The 19,976-nt window shown below is 35.9% G+C and overlaps 3 protein-coding genes across 4 annotated transcripts; all 3 read left to right on the top strand.

Moving 5' to 3' along the window:
• Positions 1 to 2,707: 2,707 nt before the first annotated feature.
• Positions 2,708 to 8,800, top strand: LOC110603563 (calcium-dependent protein kinase 21). The gene is made up of 8 exons (XM_021741321.2): positions 2,708 to 3,799; positions 4,868 to 5,011; positions 5,136 to 5,288; positions 5,624 to 5,739; positions 7,631 to 7,798; positions 7,886 to 8,013; positions 8,218 to 8,317; positions 8,394 to 8,800. The coding sequence occupies exons 1-8, from the start codon at positions 3,037 to 3,039 to the stop codon at positions 8,463 to 8,465; spliced, it is 1,644 nt and encodes a 547-aa protein (XP_021597013.1). The 5' UTR covers positions 2,708 to 3,036; the 3' UTR covers positions 8,466 to 8,800.
• LOC110603562 lies at positions 8,403 to 15,263 on the top strand. 2 transcript variants are annotated; one of them, XM_021741320.2, is made up of 7 exons: positions 8,403 to 8,536; positions 11,695 to 11,932; positions 12,392 to 13,255; positions 13,546 to 13,736; positions 13,883 to 14,089; positions 14,312 to 14,372; positions 14,473 to 15,263. In XM_021741320.2, exons 2-7 carry the CDS (start codon positions 11,714 to 11,716, stop codon positions 15,043 to 15,045), a joined length of 2,115 nt encoding a protein of 704 aa, XP_021597012.1. In that variant the 5' UTR covers positions 8,403 to 8,536; positions 11,695 to 11,713; the 3' UTR covers positions 15,046 to 15,263. The 2 variants fall into 2 exon arrangements, with proteins under 2 accessions (XP_021597012.1, XP_021597011.1); XM_021741319.2 differs by having other exon boundaries at positions 14,470 to 15,263.
• Positions 15,264 to 18,028: 2,765 nt separating this feature from the next.
• Positions 18,029 to 18,998, top strand: LOC110603938. Its single transcript, XM_021741946.1, has 2 exons — positions 18,029 to 18,341; positions 18,664 to 18,998. Exons 1-2 carry the CDS (start codon positions 18,029 to 18,031, stop codon positions 18,996 to 18,998), a joined length of 648 nt encoding a protein of 215 aa, XP_021597638.1.
• The last annotated feature ends 978 nt before the right edge of the window (positions 18,999 to 19,976 follow it).

Below are 19,976 nucleotides of genomic sequence, written 5' to 3'. Positions count from 1 at the left end.
TCACAACTCACCACTGTTTTCATCCATTGGTTTATGTTCTTTTCTTTTCATATATATAATAAAAAAATTTCGACCATCTTTCGATTCATACTTATTATTTTTGCACATCAACCATTTCTCAGTCATACGTGACTTGAAATAATCGGACAGTTCACTAATGATTTTTTCTATACAAGAAGAATCAAAAGAAATATAAAAATGAAATTAAAAATGTTATTACCTTTTTCTATGTGAAATGTAGAAAAAAAATTAAAAAATTAATTATAACATGTGATGAAGAAGTAAATTTAAGAGTGGTTGGTAATAATGAGAGTAGCAAAATTTGGGATATAATTGAGGGGTCCACCATGGGATGAAAATCTAATACAAATAATAAGAGATTCCCAATTTCCATTTTTGTGATTCATGCAATTGACATGACTTTGAAGCCCAACAATTTTACAAATTCATCATCATTGCTTCAACCACCAATGTTAATATATTTTTCAAAATAAAAGGATAAATTAGTGAGTTTTTTATATTATAGGTACTAAATTATAATTATTATTTTGGGCCCAAATCAAGTAAATGTAATGAAGCAATGATGTATGGTTGTAAGTTGAGAAAGGCTGATGCCCAAAATCTCATGAAACCCAATCTATAGTATAGTTGGTCCCATTTCGTTATTCATAAGACGCAGCGTTTTGCATGCATATCAGTGTTTAATGACTCGGTTGACTCGTTCACGAGTCACAAGGATGGGTTAGGTTTCATTTTTTAAAATTTTTATACAATGGACGGTTGCATACACTGCAACTATTGGTCAGTGCTATGTAATAACTTTATACTAAAAGAGTTATCTTTTATGTTTTTTAATGTCTCGGACATATTTTAATTTATGAGTTGTAGAAATATTTTTTAGATTTTTTTAATATTCCAAACACTAAAAAATTTAATTATTAAAATATATTTAAAAAAAAAACCTGTTTAAAAGAAAATGACTTTATCTTTTAAAAAAAGAAATCATTTTCTACATGTTAAGATTTTTATATTAATAAATTTCATTTTTTAAATTAAAATTAAATAACAAAAAATAAATTTCTTAGTTAAAAAATAAATTTTACAGAAAATATTTTTTTTATGAAAAATATTTTTAAATATACATTATTTTAAACAAACATAAGCTTAATATATCTATCTTTTTATCTCTAAAAAATAATTTAGAAACTTAACATTAAAGGAGACATAATTCAACATTTATCTATATATTAATTGAAATAAATTTTAGAAAGTAGAAAAAAATATTTAAATCGAAACGTTGAACTATAAACTCTTAAATAATTCGGGATCAGACCATCGTTGAAAAAATTTATCTCTTCATATAGAAAAGAATACTTGCTCAGATTTAATTGTTTAGTCTACATTTCTATGAATTACGAGTATTAACTTGAATTATATTTATGTGATTAATTTATTTCATATTTTATTTGTTACCTTTCTTAGTTTTATTTACTAGAGATATTCATTGATTTTTGATAACAACAAGATTTCTATACTTCAGTTTAAGGTCTGACCCATCAGACCAGCCCACGATCTGAAGGTCTCCAGACTTCTCAAATGAGTCAGGCCCAGCTCGCTCAATCTCAAGACCGGACCCCTTCTGAGTTTTTTCCATCAGGCTGGCTCAGCTCATTCGGCCTCGAGACCGGACCTCCCCGGAACCTTGGTCCCCTTCTTTCCAAGCCCAATAGTAAGAGGAAAAGACAATAGGTCCAGTCAATTTGTAGCTCTGTCTACTCGCGCGCCGAAGGGAATTAAATGGCCGTCTGACACAGGGAAGGTCTCTGTGCTACCCATACACACAAAGCCTGTACGATAGGACAAGTGATCCTATAGCAGAAAAGTCGTAGCCGTCACTAACAAGCAAAAAAAAGAAGAGGATAAAAGGGAGGGGCATGCCTTTCTCAAGACTAAGTTTACAGAACTCTTGTAAATCCTATTCACTAGATATCAGATCATCAGTTTTAGTTTGCTGATGTATATACAGTGTTGTGCTGTAATTGTATCATTTTTTACATTCATGGAAAGGATAGTACACGTGTGCTTTTGAATATTTTTAAATTGATTTTAAATCAAATTTATATAAATTTATTCTGCAAATATATGAATTTTATATAAAATTTATTTTTATTATATAAATTTAATAAATTTATATGGATGTAAATAAAAATTTTCTGTTAAACAAAATAACCCTATAATCCACATAATCACAAGCGATTACATCACACATGAATGTGATTACAGGCAAAGATAGAATATTAATGCCAAAATTAAGCCACAAATCTCTCTATTATGCAAGTGAAAGCAATGTCTTGGCAGATTGCTTGTCTAGTTGAGACATTTTATTTATTTATTTATTTTTTGGGATGGAGAATCACTCTTTTAAACAAATGAATTCTTCTATAGCCACATATAAATTTGCTTAAATAATTAACATTTTTTAAATAATTTCTAATTAAATATAAACTCAAAACCATAAAGAATGAAAGATGTCTTTAATATTATTAAATCAAAATTGATGGGGTTTTTTTTTATTACTTCTTAGTTATGCTTGAATCATCAATTACTGGTAATTAAGAGAATGCGTGTGATGATAGAAATATGAAATTGAAAGATTAATTGTGTACGTTTGATTGCACACTTAATTGTGAATGAAGTGTGTATGTTCACATCTGCATTCAATTGGATTCAAGTATTTTGATTTGAAACACTTCATACAGTGTATACCTCATCTCTCTTCCATCATTTTTAAAGAAATTTCCTCTTATCTTCTCAGCTAAAGAGTCAATACACAATGAGATAACATTTTATTTCTCTCTTTGTCGGCTTCTCAATGTATGTCTTTAAGTATTCTCTGCAAATTCAGCTCAAAAAGCCCAAAACTTGATCTGGGTTTCTCTGAATTTACAAAACCAGAATCCGCCTCTTTTTTGTCCAAAGTTTCAGTCTTTATTTTTGTTCAATTTCATTCTTTGAATCAGACATCCTGAGTGCCAGATGGGTTGCCGTACTAGCAAGGAGAAGCTCTCAAAATCAGAGGCTAATAATGGGTACAGGTCAGAAGGCACTGGCAATTTAAGGCAGAATCAACAGCAACAACCACAATACCACCAGCAACAGGCTGTGCAGCCCCCCAAAACCACCGTCCCTCAAACTCGAACACAAACCCCACAAACAAGGCCCCAGCAGCCTCAGGCATCAACCCCACCTGCAGTAAGAGCAGCACCTACAACAAGATCAGTTCAAATGCCAGATACTATTCTTGGCAAACCTTTGGAAGACATTAAGCAGTATTACAGTCTAGGGAAAGAACTGGGTAGAGGTCAATTTGGGATTACTTATTTGTGCACAGAGAATCCCACTGCCCATACATATGCCTGCAAATCCATACTGAAGAGAAAACTAACCAATAAGGGCGATAGAGAAGATATCAAGAGAGAGGTTCAGATCATGCAGCACTTGTCTGGGCAGCCAAACATTGTGGAGTTCAGGGGTGCCTATGAGGATAGGCAATCTGTTCATGTTGTGATGGAGCTGTGTGCTGGGGGGGAACTTTTTGATCGTATTATTGCTAAAGGGCATTATTCGGAGAGAGATGCTGCTAGGATTTGCAAGGATATTGTGAATGTGGTGCACGCTTGCCATTTTATGGGAGTGATGCACCGTGATCTCAAGCCAGAGAATTTCTTGCTGGGTAGCAAGGATGAGGGAGCAATGTTAAAGGCCACTGATTTTGGACTGTCTGTGTTCATTGAAGAAGGTTGATTTCTTAGTCTTTTGTTAACATGATATAGATACTGCTGTTGCTGAAATGTTTGAGAATGGTTTTGATGCCTTTGATATTACGTAGGCATTATGCTTTCTCAATCTTTAGAATTTGGGCATTATTTTGCGTACACTTGATAGAACTATTCAAATCTTAACTGTTCAATTCAGCATGGTATGCTGAAATTGAAAATTATATGTTAAGGCGATCTACTGAATTAATGGAGAACAATACATTAGTAATTTTAGCATAATCAGGATTGATGAATCATGTACTTTATTTCTCTTGCAATATGTGAACTGTAGAACCTTTTTCTGTTTTTTGTAATTATGAAGTCATTCTACTTCTCATGCAATTGCTTTGAGTATAAGTAATGATGTGGCTCATTCTTGTGGGACCAACTACTGGATATGGTCTTCCATCATCCCTTTGGACAGGCATGCTTCTTTTCTCAATGCACAGAATTTTGATTCAGTAATGTGTGGCATGCTGAAAACCTGCAGAATTTATTATCTTATTGATTGGTTTTGCATTTTTTGCATTTCTCTCTTGTTCCAGGACTTCATATTGTAATAACTTTTAGACAATGGAAGTCTTGGTGAAACAGCAACATTTATTTTATGTGATGTTAGCCCGTGGTCCATAATTTAAGACAAGTATGACATTGGTAGGCAAGTTGGGCAAGTCAAACTAGGCAGTACGGTTAGCTACACACTTTCGGATATCATGAATATATCCATATATGCTTTTTCATGCTATAAAGTGTCCTGAGTCGTTTGAAGTTGGTATTTGGTATCAAGGTCAAGTAAGCCAGGAAGTAAGAATAAGATGACATGAGATTTGTTTGAGAAATTTCTGGTGTTCTTTTGCTGTTCCTTGGATCAGTTTTATATATACATTGGGGGAATTCACCTAGAGAATCAGCAGGATAGATTGATTTACAGAAATGTGATGAGTTGTTTTTGCACAAATAATTAAAGCAAGTCGGTTTATTTTGTTGATGAAATAAAATATTATATACCAATGTAGTAATGTTCAATGACCACCCCCAAATTTTTGCAGGAAAAACATACCGTGATATAGTTGGTAGTGCTTATTATGTTGCTCCTGAAGTATTGAGGCGTAGTTATGGAAAGGAAATAGATGTTTGGAGTGCTGGAGTTATTTTGTATATTCTACTCAGTGGTGTACCTCCATTTTGGGCTGGTAAAGGCAATTTTATATATTTGTTTATTTTGCAAAATGTGCTTTATCTTTTTAGGATTCTTGTCTTGTTAACAACTTCTAATGCATATACTGATTATTGAGACCTTCTCAATTTGTATTGCAGAAACTGAAAAGGGAATATTTGATGCTATTCTGGAAGGATACATTGATTTTGAAAGTTCACCTTGGCCATCAATATCTGATAGTGCCAAAGATCTGGTCAGGAGGATGCTGACTCAGGACCCAAAAAAGCGAATCACTTCTGCACAAGTTCTTGGTATGAAAACGCCTATGCTTTCTTTTTAGAAGTTGGTTAAAACTTTTATCCAAAACCTGGACATTTATCATTTTTTCCTTATTGTCATGAGATCTTTGTTCAATGTCTCCTGGATAAAATTCTTCTAATTGATTTGTTAACATGAGCTACATAGACATATTTACATGTTACATATAGTTGTTGGTACACCTCCTTTAGTTCTCCATCTCTTTCTCTTGCTGGGTGTTGGTTCTAACTTCTATCCCTTTATTTGTTGATTTTTCTGGTATTACATCAGGGTTTTTTGTGTTAGGTTTATGTGCTTCTGTCTAACATATATAACTTTGTATCACTAGACCATCCATGGATTAAAGATGGAGGTGCAGCATCAGACAAGCCAATAGATAGTGCAGTTCTCTCTAGAATGAAGCAATTCAGGGCAATGAATAAGCTCAAGAAGCTAGCATTAAAGGTACAATCTTTGAATTATTCAGGGGTTCCCTCTTCTTTTACTAAATCTGCTATCATTTGGTAATTCACCTTGAAAAAGAATTGTTTGATGATCCTTAGTCATCCTCCGAATCATTGCTTTGTAAACAAGACCCATGTAAAAGATATGGTTGGAAGTTGGACGTCCTTTCCTACCTATATTTTGCTGAGCTAAATCCATCAAGAAGACACCGTAGCTTGTATAACTTGATTCAGCAGGGTTTGATGTATGTTTTCCTATATGCATATGATAGAGTTAGGAATGTGAAACAGAAGCAATGAAGAGAATTGGAATGATTAAATTGATAAAACTCACAAATGGGGCTAAATGACTTGCAGAAGTTAATATAACTTACAATAATTACAAGCAACTATAGGAGCAGAAAAATAAAACAAAATGGCAGAAAAAATCCAATGAATTCAGAGAAGAATTTTCTTGGACCAGCACAATACTGTTACATTAACACCGCCTCACTTCTTTTGCCTTTATCCTGTTTCATTGTTTTTCCTCCTCTGCTGGAGATGCAAGGTAGGCTGTAAACCCACATGCTCCAGCTATTCCATAACTTTCTCTACTACTTGTTTGTAGTATCTTTCCTGACCTTCCACAACCTCCTACTCTTCTAGAACCTTCAGCTGCTTCCCAGGGACTTGGATTCTGGACCATCATTCTTGAACCTTCTGCTCGTGTATACCCTCCAAGTTCCCGGCCCTGTATTTATCCCGCCCCTCTTTCGTGCTTATCCATATCAGCATATGTGATCCGCATTGCTAAGTTACACTCTCATTATCATGCGATAAATGTTGGTGCATTTCAAATAGATTATCTGATCTTGGTGGCTGTCACAGTGAACTGAAAATTTCAACTCTTTTCCCCTCCATTCTTTTCAAAATTTTCTGTTGCATTTTATATGTTAGTGGCCAAACAGACTATTTTAAAAGATAATGAACTCGTTTTATCACATGTATGGATATCAGAGCATGACTCAGGGTTTTAAATAATGGCTGTTGCCATTACACATCTGTTTTCTGGTTTAGCATAATTTTATAGGCTTTTTTGTGATAAATATTTGAGAATCACAAGTCAAATAGTCCATTTTCCGTTCCCCCCTCTTTAGACTTGGTCACTATGGCTGTTAACTATAAATTCCCTTTCATTTTTGGAAGCTAAATGCTGGCTGTGATTGTTACACTTTGGTCATGACACCTTGAAACAGCCATGCAGCAAAGCAGAACTCTGCTGCGATTTAAATCCTCATTCTCACTGCCTTATAAAACTTGTGTGCTCTGTCACATACAAGAGATTAAAGCATATGCGGCTAGGGACTCGTATTTTGTTATGAGTTGAAGGTGGTTAGTGGAAGTCAAAGATAGTTATAGGAGTTGATGTGATAGGCACTTATTGTAACAAGTTAGTATAAATAGTGAAGTTTACCTGTAGAAGAGGATATTGAATACAATAACAAATATTTCTCTCTTCTATTATCTTGCTCTTCTCTCCCCTATCTTCTCTCTCTCTCTCTCATATCTTCTCCCTCGTATTCTTCTCCTTCTTCTCTACGATTTCTCTTCTTCTATCTCAGATCTCTCTCTCCCTTCTCTATCTCTCTTTCTGTTCTTCTCCTTTCTTGCCTCTTCTCTACTCAATTCTATTCTTTGCTCAGTAGAAACCCTAATCTAAGGGCTGCTAGCCTGTACTGACATGCTCTCTGTTTCCTATTGTAGAAAGATAATAAATATTTACTTCCTATAATCTATAACACCTATTGTGTTGTTCAATATTTTCTCCTTACTGTTGTCACGGTTGGATCCTGAAATAAGAGTATTTCCTGAGTGGAAATGGTATTTATTGAGTGCCCCTTTGAATTCCATAGGTTATTGCTGAAAATCTATCTGAAGAAGAAATTAAAGGTCTTAAAACTATGTTCACAAACATGGACACTGACAAGAATGGCACAATCACCTATGAAGAACTGAAGACAGGCTTGGCTCGACTTGGTTCAAGGCTTTCTGAAACTGAAGTTAAACAACTTATGGAAGCCGTAAGTGATAATAAGCCTAACTCAGTCTAATTATTCACATTGCATGTCAAACTCAACTGATGATCATATTACTCATATTTATTTCAGGCAGATGTGGATGGAAATGGAACAATCGACTACATTGAATTTATCTCTGCTACGATGCATAGATATCGACTGGAAAGAGATGAGCATCTATACAAAGCATTTCTGTACTTCGATAAGGACAACAGTGGGTGAGTTCTCAGATTTCCTGTGTTTACAGTAGCCATCTTGTCTGCAAATTATGGTACTTGATTCCTAATTTTTTATGAAGTTTTAATCTACAAGTGAAAGTGTAACATTTTGGGAGGTTTCATATGTGCTTGTCTTCATCATTCACTTGTTGTATAGTAGGATTTAATTCAATAAAGAATCCATTCTCATAAAGTTCATTACAGGTATATAACAAGAGATGAATTAGAGTCTGCCATGAAGGAGTATGGTATGGGAGACGAGGCCAGTATTAAGGAAATAATATCCGAGGTGGATACAGATAATGTAAGTGTTCATTAACTTCAATTTTCAAAACCCAATTCGGTTACATCATTCATGCTAATACCTTTCGGATGGATAGGATGGGAGAATCAACTATGAAGAATTCTGCACAATGATGAGAAGTGGAGTACAACCAGGAAAGCTTTTCTAGTTATTGGCTCGAGAATTGAGTTGCTATTTATTTAATGGATTAGAAGAACCACAGTGAAGTTTCTAAGAGAGGTAAGACGGTATGGCAGTCGAGTTGCCCCGTGTGAATTCACGAGCGGCAGTTTGAGCATGAGTTGGACTGCTCAGACATGCATTATAACATATGTGCATATCTAGTTTCTTGTCTCTTCCATTTTATAGGTTCTTGTTGTGTTCTCTTCCATTTTGACCTGATTCTTTGCTATGATTTTCAATCAAATAGTCTTTTAGTTGAACTTGTTTTGAATGTTGAATAAATTAGACTGCTAACTTTCTATGAAGGCATGTTTCTGTTAATTCTCTTCCAATATTTCTTTACACACCACCTTAATCCTTGTTGTGCAATGAATTTTTTTTGGTTGCATGAATTTGAAAATTAAGATGATTTCACTTCCTAAGCTGCAACTTTTGCTAGTCTGATCCACCTTATTTAGTTAAGGAAGATCTTCTATGCATAGCCAAGCTGACCAATCCTGTACCGAAAATGCAGAGCAAGAACTTCAATCTCAGGTGGATTTTTCTGTTCACTTGCTTTCCACCCAACTGATAGCTGAAACTAACAATATATTTGGCAGCAATGTAAAAGAAACAAGAGCCGTTACTACGCCTTTACACTATATAGATTCTGTTTGGCAGCAACTTTTAAGTTCTCGGCCTAACTTGACAGAGTACATGGATCTCTATTTCTGTTTTCTCCCCCATCTCAAAGCTATAAATGCAGCAGTGTAAAAGAAACAAGAACCATTACAACACGTTTTAACTATATACAATCTGTTCAGAAACAGCTTAAGCTACAAATGCAGCAATGTAAAAGAAACAAGAGGCAATTACTTTTAAGTTCGCAGACTAACTTGACAGAGTACATGGATCTCTATTTCTAGTTTTCCCCTCATCTCAAAGCTACAAATGCAACAATGTAAAAGAAACAAGAGCCATTACAACACCTTTTAGCTATATAGATTCTGTTCGGCAACAGCTTTTAAGTTTTCAGTCTAACTTGACAGAGTACATAGATCTCTATTTCTGTTTTCCCCACAAATACCATGTTGAGCATCATGTGAAGACAATCAATGATATTGGATATCCAAACCATGTATTAAATTTTCTATTTCTCTTTCTGTATTTGGGAGTAGACAACCTTTTCAAGCACAATTTACTAGACAAACAAAATGTAATCTAAAGCAAATACCCATTAAATTTAACAAGGACGTGTACTCATTACAGCTTGCACTTTTTCCAGGGAACCCAAAGATGACAAGTTTAAGGCTGTTAATGAACTCAAGAGGGCAGCTTTCATAAATTATTAGACAAACTTGCCCCTGCAAAACAGCTTGGTGAAGGATTAATGTGAGGGTAAAGTTGTCAATGTGTGGACATAGAGTAATAATATAGTATTAGAAGGAAGGTATCCAAGGTTTTAGCTTCATATTCCCCTGACACAAATTGCATTAGAGACAACCATTTGGGTTACCTTTCCACGTGAGGTTGGTTTTGCATATTGCAGCCCACTAGGCATTATATTATATGCACGTGTGCAGACAATTTCTTTTTTTTTTTTTTAATTTTTTTTAAAAATTTAACAATTTATGCCTGGGAAAAAGGGTTCATGGACTCGCTAGTCAAGACAGACAGACAGCAAATATCTATTAATTATCTCTTCATTTTCAGTAATCATAATCATCATAACCCAAATGCCCATTTTCCCACTTATTCTTTGATAATTGGGGCACTTCCCTTGATCATATAGAGGGGCATTATTGTCATTTAACAACATGGGTACCCTTTGAATAAGAATTTAATGGTACCTGGTTTTGATTTCTATTCTTGTATCAATGCCAATTACAGCTGTGGAAGCCCTACCAGTTTGATAAAGAAATAGGTGAAGCCAGAGAGTCCAAGGCAAGGAAGAGACACCAAATTCGATTTGAAGACACTGATTCAGACAACGGCTGCAAGATATTTCCTTTTCTTAATTATGTGTTTTTGTACAGCGATGGAAATGCCAGATTAGTGATATAGCAAGGAAGTCTAAGTCTTAAAGGTGAAGGATGATAACATATAAGCAATGACCTACTCAGAAACCTTGATCTTATGCATCTTCTTAATCGATTATGAACACGAGTGGGAATACCACTCAATTGGCTCAATCGGGCAGTTTAAGTTGAGATTGTACGATATTCTTAAAGAGATCTTTTTAGTTTTATACACCCACTCGTCTCAATTTCAAAAGAAGATCAATCAGATTATTTCTGATTTACTCTGTTATTAATTATTTGTCTCGTTTGGAAGCAACTTTATTGTATTACATGAAGGAAAAATCTAGTTGTATTGACATATTTTAATTAGTATGCAATAGAATAAGCAGTGCCTCGGATGCTCATTTAGCTTGCTTAAAAATGGGGTATGATCACACCACTATGCATAACAAGACACTTCTAATTGTTTTTATATCTTCATTACAAACTGTTTCCTAATTAAATAAGTTAGGAGATAGTTAAGACACCATTAACAATGCACCATCTCAAGCAGAGCAATTGTGATAAAGTAAACTACAGCCTCTTGATCTACGAGATTACCCATCTCAAGCATACCAACTTTGATCAGCAAACTACATGATTTTTTGATGTTTTAGATCGTGAAGCTATGAATGAGAAGCTACGGTTCTATTCAACAATACTAGATATTTTAGTTAAGACACCGGTTCACTAGTTGTATATAGATTCACATGATTCTCGTCTAAATACTAGTGTTTTGAACGAATAGGTTTAATTTTTTACTTCATAAAGAAACAAGAAAAGAAAAGAAGAAAAGTAAGGGAAAATCAAGAAGAGGGTAGGGGGAGAGAGACGCACGTGGGGTTGCATGCCTCACTCCTCGCCGTTCTCTTTTGCTTTTACAGAACTGAAATAGAAAATTAAAAACCAAAAGACTCCTTATTCTCTTCTTGATGTCTCGAGAACTTCTCTCTTATTAAATGTTTAGCCTACTTTGGCTTTTAAGCACCAGCCTAGATTATATAGGTTCTGTTTTGAGATTGTCCAGCAACTAAACCACAAACCCAACATGCAGTTTTGATCTCAAATGTTCATTTCTTCTTCATATCTTGGTCCTGGGACATTCTTTTTAAGGTTTTGGTTTGTGGGTATCAACCATTTTCTTTGATTGTTGGTTGTCATCTATATTTGATACAGGACCTTTTGTGTGTTGACAATGGTTGAACTCCAATCCTGTGCTAGTTTGGTCAATGCCTCTGCGTTGTGTTCTATAGAGCAAGAAGTGAAAGGTGAGGCAACTGTCAATATCATTGCAGAGATATCAGCAGAGTTGCAAAGAGAAAGAGAGAAGAATGCAGAGCTTATGGAGAGAATATCTGTACTTGAGTCTCAAATACAAGAAAGAGAGAAAGAATCCTTTATCTCTCATCCTCAGGTATGAATATGATCTCGCCCGTATCATATTCGTGTTTTTGCCTCTAGTTTCTTGGCTTCCCTTTGAACCATATATGGTACTGCAACTTCATCATCTACACATTTTGATTCCAATAATGTTGGATTAATTTCTTTACTTGATGCAATAGATGTCTTTGATGATCTAATGAGCCAATGGTTTCACTGAAGAACTTTGCTAGTGAAATATAACACCACCAATTTCAGAACTTCTGCAAATGTTTATTTTCCTTAGGCTAATCTCAATATATTTTCTGGACATTTCAATTTTTTGATCACTTTCATTTATTGTTGATCTGTTTCAGATGTTGTTTTTGTTGACATGAAACTAAATTCAAGTAATATCTTTCTGAAGTTGGCAAAAATTGACGCTTGAACTTATCTATTCCTTGCCTTTTCAATTCACAGTAATCTTAGTATCCTTTATTATGTTCTCTCTCAGGGAAGTTGTCTCAATGCAGAAGAAAGAAGCATCAAGAAGTTTAGAAGACATAAAATAGGAGCAATTAACAATGAAACTGAAGAAAAAAATATTTCCAATGGTGAAACAGATTCACAGATTGAGAATGATATTAAATGCAATCCACCAAAAGATGCAAATGTGGAAGACCGACTGGTTACTTGGATGAGCATGGATGAGACTCAATTTTTGCTTACTGATAAACTGAAAGATGATGATTTAGCTGCAGATTGTGATGATACGGATGATAGTGGTGAAGAAGATGACTGTGAAGAAGTTGATACACACATTGATCAGAAAAATGGAGCCACCTATGAGATTTCTAATCAAACAGATGCACATCAGCATCAAAATGGTGCTGATGAGAGAGTAAATGTACCATGTCCGGGAAGTTTCTTTGGTAGGCAGTGCGAGCCACCATTTTTGCCAGTAAACCAAGAAACAAATGCAGATAGGAAGACGTATTCCACTCTGCATGATAATGAACGAGTTAACAAGAAGATTTGTCTCCAAAAACAAGATGAGAAAGGAACTGAAAACGTTGGAGTTCATAGTACACTGGCAGATGATCCTGTTTCTAAGCAGGATTCTTTTAATAATGGCCATGGAAATATGTCATCTATCAGAAAGCCTCCAAAGATGGCTTTCTGTCCAAAGGAAGTAAAAAGGATGCTAGAGTCTGAAGTTCTTCAATTGAAAAACGCCCAGTCTCACACCATAAGGAAGATCATAGTTTTTGCATCTCTTGGTATAAGGCATGGCTGTGATGATATGTATGAATTAGATTTCAACCATTTCAGCATCCTGAGAAAAGGGGAACCTTATGTGTCTCCGAAAGATCCAGGCGTAAGCAACTTTACAGAATTATTTCCTCTTCATATGCATCATATTACAATAACTAGAGTGCTTATTGTGTCAGATATCACAGCTGGTGTCACTGTTCTCATTTTGGCCTTTCTCTGTTAATAGAATGAATAAGCTGTGCAAGATTTTGTTGTTGAATCTATTTTTCTTACGATCGTTGCATTTGATTGTATTGTTCAAGGAGGATTCAGCTGCCTTACTGAATTTGATATAGGACTGTTCTATGTTCCTTGATTATTGAGAGCATTATATTTGATCTCTGATTACAACAGGAACATGTACTGTATGAGAATCCAGGCATCAGGAGGAAAATATTTTTTCCAAATCGACAGAACCCAACATTATGTCCTGTTCAGATACTTGAAGAAGAGAAGGCCATGCGTCCGTCTGATCCTAGCTGCCCATCATATTTATTTCTGTGCATTAAGTATGGTGGAAGAACAAGAAATCTTCCCCAAAATGAGTAAGTAAAGCTGCTGTGGTTTTACTCGGTTCCTTTTACATTTTGTGCACTCAATCTTTCAATGCCTGTTTCAGACATGAAACTGTTTTTTGAGAGTTCCTTTCTGTGACCAAATCCAAGAATATTCATGTGATCAAATTTTCCAGATATGTTAGGCAACGCATGGGAAGAAACAAACTAAAATCTTTTGGGCCAATTATGTGCCGAATGGCAATGCTAGTTCATATCCGCAGCGGAAGCTTCTTTTTTAAGGCCTTGGGGATAACATTTCTGTTCATGGCTGGTTTTCCTGATGACCTGGTTCGACGGGAAACCAAATACCGGAACTTGGATTTGCTGCAAAAGTATTACAGGTACATGAAGCTTAAAGAATTTAAGATACTTGGATTTACTAGAACTCTGGAATAGAGTACAACGTAATCTTTATGGACTTAAATAGGTGGTGGTTCTTGAAATCATAGGAACAAAGTGAGGAAGAGTTTCATATGTTAAATGTCCAAAACGTAATCTTTCTATGTTATTTTTCTCTTATGATCTCCACTCATTACAACAGACTCGCAAATTGCCTGCTGCAGGACAGATGAAGATGCTGAAGGGGAGGAATTATTTCTCACACGTCCAATGACTTGTGATTCTGTGAGTCCACAACTACAGAAAGGAGTTAGATTATCATTATTTATTGCTAACAAACACTGACTGATTCTTGGTTCTGCCACTTTTCTTGCTTATTCAGCAGGCCAGTCCAGGTTCTCAGTTGTTAATAGGGAAGACAAATTCCACAAAAATGAAAGGCAGGAAACAAGCAAAATCCATAAATAAGCCTCAGAATTTGCCAAGATCCTCGGTTCATCAGTCAGTAGCATCAAGCTCTGCACCTCCCACCCAGTTTGGGCTTATGGGCTATCCCAAAATTCAGACTCAAAGTCCTCCAGATGTCCTAAAAATCCCTAACCAAGCAATGAATAGGACTGCTACCAATATCTCTTACAATAATCAGACCCCATATCATATGTTCCCAACACAACCAGCAAATCCTTTCTTGCCTATGATGTACTGGTCTGCACCAAGTGCATTTCCTCCTGCTCCTTATGCCTCTTCATATGGTTACCAAGCTTTTCCATCTACTGCAAACTACATCTCCATACATCCTCAGGCTTATTACAGCCATCCTTCCTGCATTCCTATGATTCCAAAAATGGCAGAAAGAAATTGGAAGAATGATGCGACCTTGGTCAGAGCTGATAGCGATTCTGATAGTAGTTCTAGCAGTAGTACAGAGCCAAAAGAGGCATTACCAAGCTGCAAATAATGGAGCAGCACCTATGTATGTCTATGTAAATTATCCGTTTTGGAAAATAATCCTTGCAGAGAAAGATGCAGTGTTTTGCATTTTCAGGCATGTCCTAGATTGCTGGTATTTCATGTAACTTTCAGTCTAGTTTATTTATAAGTGAATATATTTTTCTGAGGCTTTTTCTTCCTTGGCCATTAATTAGATGGTGTAGCTTCTCCATCATTCTCTTATCATTTTTTTTCTCTTGACGCATACATTGCACTTACTGCAACCACTGCATTCAAATCAAAACCATGACAATTTTAATAAGACTTTTTGGTGGTACATAAGTTCAAGCATACTGATGAGAGATTGAGACTTTGGAGTGAAACTTTTTGGTGCTTTTGGTTACAAATCAGTTAGCTGACATAGTTAATTTTTTAGATTCAAAATCATGTGTTTGTTTGTAATCTATTATCTTTAGATTATGGGTTGTTCTTTTGGAAGTCTAATTTCCTGTCATAGCTGTTATAACCATACTTAAAAGTGTGGTAAAAAGTTTATTTCCCTTATTTTACAAGCAATTAGTAACTCTGCTATAAAATGCAGATCTGTTAAAAGCTAAATACATCAATCTTTTTCTGCTCTGTTTTTTGTTCTTGTTGCAAAACACTTCGGCTTCTAATCTTAACAAATGGTATCAGAGCTTTAAGCTCTCAAGGGCTTGAATCCTTCAAAATCCAAGAGGTGTTCATTCTTGATCCAAAGCATTCTACAGACGCCAAAGTGAAGCAAGCAGAAAAAACTAGTTATGGCCTCTTCTTTCTCACCAGTCTCCATTCCCTTATTTATTGGAGAAAACTCTCAAATTTGGGAGGTGAAAATGGAAGTTTATCTGAGATCACTTGCACTGTAGGCTATGGTAGAAGAAGATCGAGATCCTCCTCCTCTCGAAAGCAATCCCACTGTAAACCAAATTCGGATGCATGAAGAACAAGCAACAAAGAAAGATAAAGCCCTGACAGTTCTCCACACTGGTGTAGCAGACCACTTTTTCACAAGCATAATGGCTTTTAAAACACCAAAGGGGATTTGGGATTATTTGCAGACAGAGAACGAGGGAAATGAACGTGTCAAGTCAGTAAGTTTAATAGCCTTAAAATGAGAAATGGCAAACATGAAGATGAAAGATACTAAAACAATCAAGGAATACACAACAAGAGTCCTTGAGGTGCTCAATCGAATGCGCTTAGCTGGAGCCGAAGTAGAACAGAGCAGCGTCATGGAAAAAATCTTAATCAGCATACCAGAAAGATTTGAATTCAAAATCTCAGCCATTCAAGAAGCTCAGGATGTCACCAAACTATCTGTTGTTGATTTGATCAGCAAACTCCATGTTCAAGAGCAGCGAGCATGCATCAGAACAGTAAGAAAAAGCTGAGGGTGCATTTTCAGCTAAATCAAGCTTCAAACCAGCAGATTCGAAGTACTCAAACAATCAAATCCATAAGCACCAGCAAAAAGGAAACTATCCTCCTTGCTCACATTGTCACAAGTCAAATCACCATGAGACCAAATGCTGGAAACTTTTCAAGTGCAGCAACTGCAACAGAATCGGGCACATCAGCAAATTTTGCAGAGAGAAGGTGCAACGGCAGCAGGAGTTGACACACCAACAAGTCAAGCTATCAGATGATAAGCAGCAGGCTCTTGTGGCTGATGAAAATACTTCTGAAGAGCATTTATACATGGCTCAAGCAAATATTTCAAGCACTGGAAAGGAATGGTTGCTGGACAGTGGTTGTAGTAATCACATGACTGCAGATTCATCCATTTTCTGCAATGTGAATCCAACTTTCAAAATAACGATGAGGCTTGGCAATGGAAGTATTCTGAAAGCAACAGGAAAAGGGACTATACAAGTTCCTTTAGAAGTTGGTGACAAATATATTCATGACGTTCTGTTGGTGCCAAGACTGGATCAAAATCTGCTCAGGGTTGGACAATTGATGAAACGTGGCCATATTCTGTTGTTTGTTGGAGATTCTTGTGCAACCATAGGGCCTGACGGTGATCTTCTCATGGAGTTACCAATGATCAACAATAGTTTTCTTGTCAATTTTAACTCGACTCTTTCGTTGACTTGCGAAGTATGGGTGGATCAAACATGGCTCATGCACAAACGATATGGCCATGCAAATTTTAAGTCACTAAAATTGATGTCTCAACAAGGATTGGTGACTGATATGCCTGAAATCTCTTCCTGCAATGATGTTTGGGAAAGCTGCCAAATTGGAAAATAACATAGAAAGCCATTTCCAACTCATTCATCATGGAGAGCTGCTGAAAAACTTAGTTTGATGCATTCTAATATTTGTGGGCCAATGGAGACACCTTCCTTGAGCCAAAATAGGTATTTCATCCTATTTATTGATAATATGTATAAGATGACCTGGAGTTATTTCATGGCTTACAAATCTCAAGCTTTAGAGATGTTTAAGAAGTTTAAGTCACTGGTGGAGAACCAAAGTAGCTGCAAAATTAAAAGTTTGCAAACTGACAATGGGACAGAATACACCTCCAAGAAATTCAAGCTGTTTTGTGAACAAGAAGGCATCCACCATCAGTTCACTGTTCCTTATTTGCCTCAATAGAACGGCATTTGTGAAAGGAAGAACAGAACTCTGTTAAACATGTCTCGAAGCATGTTACATGAGAAAAATCTTCCAAAAGAATTCTGGGGTGAGGCTGTTAACACCTTAGTTTACCTTCAGAATCAACTTCCTACTGTTGCAGTTCAAGGAAAAATACCATTCGAGGCTTGGACAGGTATTAAACCAAGTGTTAAACAACTCAAGGTGTTTGGTTCAGTGTGCTATTTACATGTTCCTAATGTCAAGCACACCAAATTGTCTGCTAAGGCTAAAAGGGGTATATTTCTCGGCTACAGCAATGACTCTAGGGATTTAGAGTATTTGAACTTGAAGCTGGAAAAGTCATTATCAGCAAAGACTTGATCATGAATGAAGCAACAACCTGGAATTGGGATAAGAAATTGATTGAAAATAGTTCTAGTGCAGTCTTTGGAGAATGGAGGAGTGAAAATGATGAAGAAGAAATTATTCTGCACATTCCAGAACCTGAAATTGATGATGATGAACCAGCTCCAAAAATACAAAGTCTGGTTGATATTTATGCCCAATGCAATGTTGTTGCTACTGATCCAGTATCATTCGAAGATGCTTGCAAAATTGATGTGTGGATTGATGCCATGAAGGAAGAAATTACAGCCATTGAAAGGAACAAAACCTGGAGTTTGGTTGATTGTCTCGGTAACAGAAAAATCATTGGTGTAAAATGGATTTATGGCACAAAGCTGAATTCTGATGGCACTTTGAACAAGCATAAGGCAAGGCTTGTGGTTAAGGGCTATTCACACTTCCAGGAGTTGACTATAGAGAGACCTTTGCTCCTGTAACTCGACTATTGATCAACCACAAGGCTTTGAACAAGGAACGAATAAGGTGTACAAACTCCACAAGGCCTTGTCCAGTTTGAAGCAGGCACCTCGTGCCTAGAATAGTAGGATTGATGCATTTCTGCAAAACTCAAGATTTAATTAAAGCATCAGTGATACAACCTTATATATTAAAGGTAACTCTATTGACTCCTTGTTGGCAATTGTTGTGTACGTTGATGACTTGATGATCATTGGCAAGGGATTAAATGTTGTTCTGAACTTTAAAAGCCAATTGTGTTCAGAGTTCGAAATGACCAATTTGGGAAGAATGATATTCTTTCTTGGTTTGGAGGTCAATCGAAATGAAAAAAGATTGTTTTTGTTACAGAAAGCTTATGTTGAGAATTTGTTCAAAAAATTTTCAATGAGCAATTGCAAGCCAGTAAGTACTCCTGTTGCTGCTAATGCCAATTCTGAAAGATCAAAGCAGAAGAGAAAGCTGCAGATGCTTCAATTTATAGGAGTTTGATCGGAAGTCTACTGTATTTGACCAATACAAGACCAGACATTATGTATGCAGCAAGCTTACTGTCAAGACACATGCAGGAACCAAGTGAGTTTTATTTTCAAGCAGCAAAAGAGTTTTAAGGTATCTAAAAGGTACTGCTGAACTTGGTTTGATGTTTAATTCAGTTAACAATCCAAAGTTACTCGGCTATGTGGATAGTGATTGGGGGTTGTCATGATGATGGAAAAAGTACTTTGGGTTATGTATTCTCAATCGGATCATCCGTGTTTAATTGGTGCTTAAGGAGCTGCGAATCATTGCATTTGGTTAAGAAAATTGATGTCTAATTTGGTTTGTCCACAAAATCAAGCCACAAAACTCTTTTGTGATAGCAAGTTTGCAATAACAATGACTAAAAATCCAGTGCACCATGGAAAAATGAAGCACATGAAGATTAAATATCATTTCCTAAGAGAAGTTGAAGCTGATTATGAAGTGAATCTGTGTTACTGCAAATCAGAAGTTCAAGTTGCAAGTTGCAGACCTTCTCACTAAACCATTGCAGAAAAAGCAATAGCTCATTGCAGAAAAAGCAATTTGAGCTATTGAGGACCAAGCTGAGAGTGTTAACTCAAAGTCTCAAGGAGGAGTGATGAGATATTGAGACTTTGGAGTGAAACTTTTTTGTGCTTTTGGTTATAAGTCAGCTAAATTTGAGCTATTGAGGACCAAGCTGAGAGTGTTAACTCAAAGTCTCAAGGAGGAGTGATGAGATATTGAGACTTTGGAGTGAAACTTTTTTGTGCTTTTGGTTATAAATCAGTTAGCTGACGTAGTTAACTTTTTAGATTCAAAATCATGTATTTTTTTTTTACCTTACTATCTTTAGATTATGAGTTATTTTATTGAAAATCTCTAACTCTGCTATAAAATGCAGATATGTCAAAAGCTAAAAATATCAATATTTTTCTTACTCTATTTTTTATTCTTGCTGCAAAA

This window comes from Manihot esculenta, chromosome 16 (genome assembly GCF_001659605.2).
Source record: "Manihot esculenta cultivar AM560-2 chromosome 16, M.esculenta_v8, whole genome shotgun sequence".
Classification (NCBI taxonomy): domain Eukaryota; kingdom Viridiplantae; phylum Streptophyta; class Magnoliopsida; order Malpighiales; family Euphorbiaceae; genus Manihot; species Manihot esculenta.
Note: the sequence above shows the minus strand (reverse complement) of the source record. Positions and strands in the feature narration are given on the sequence as shown.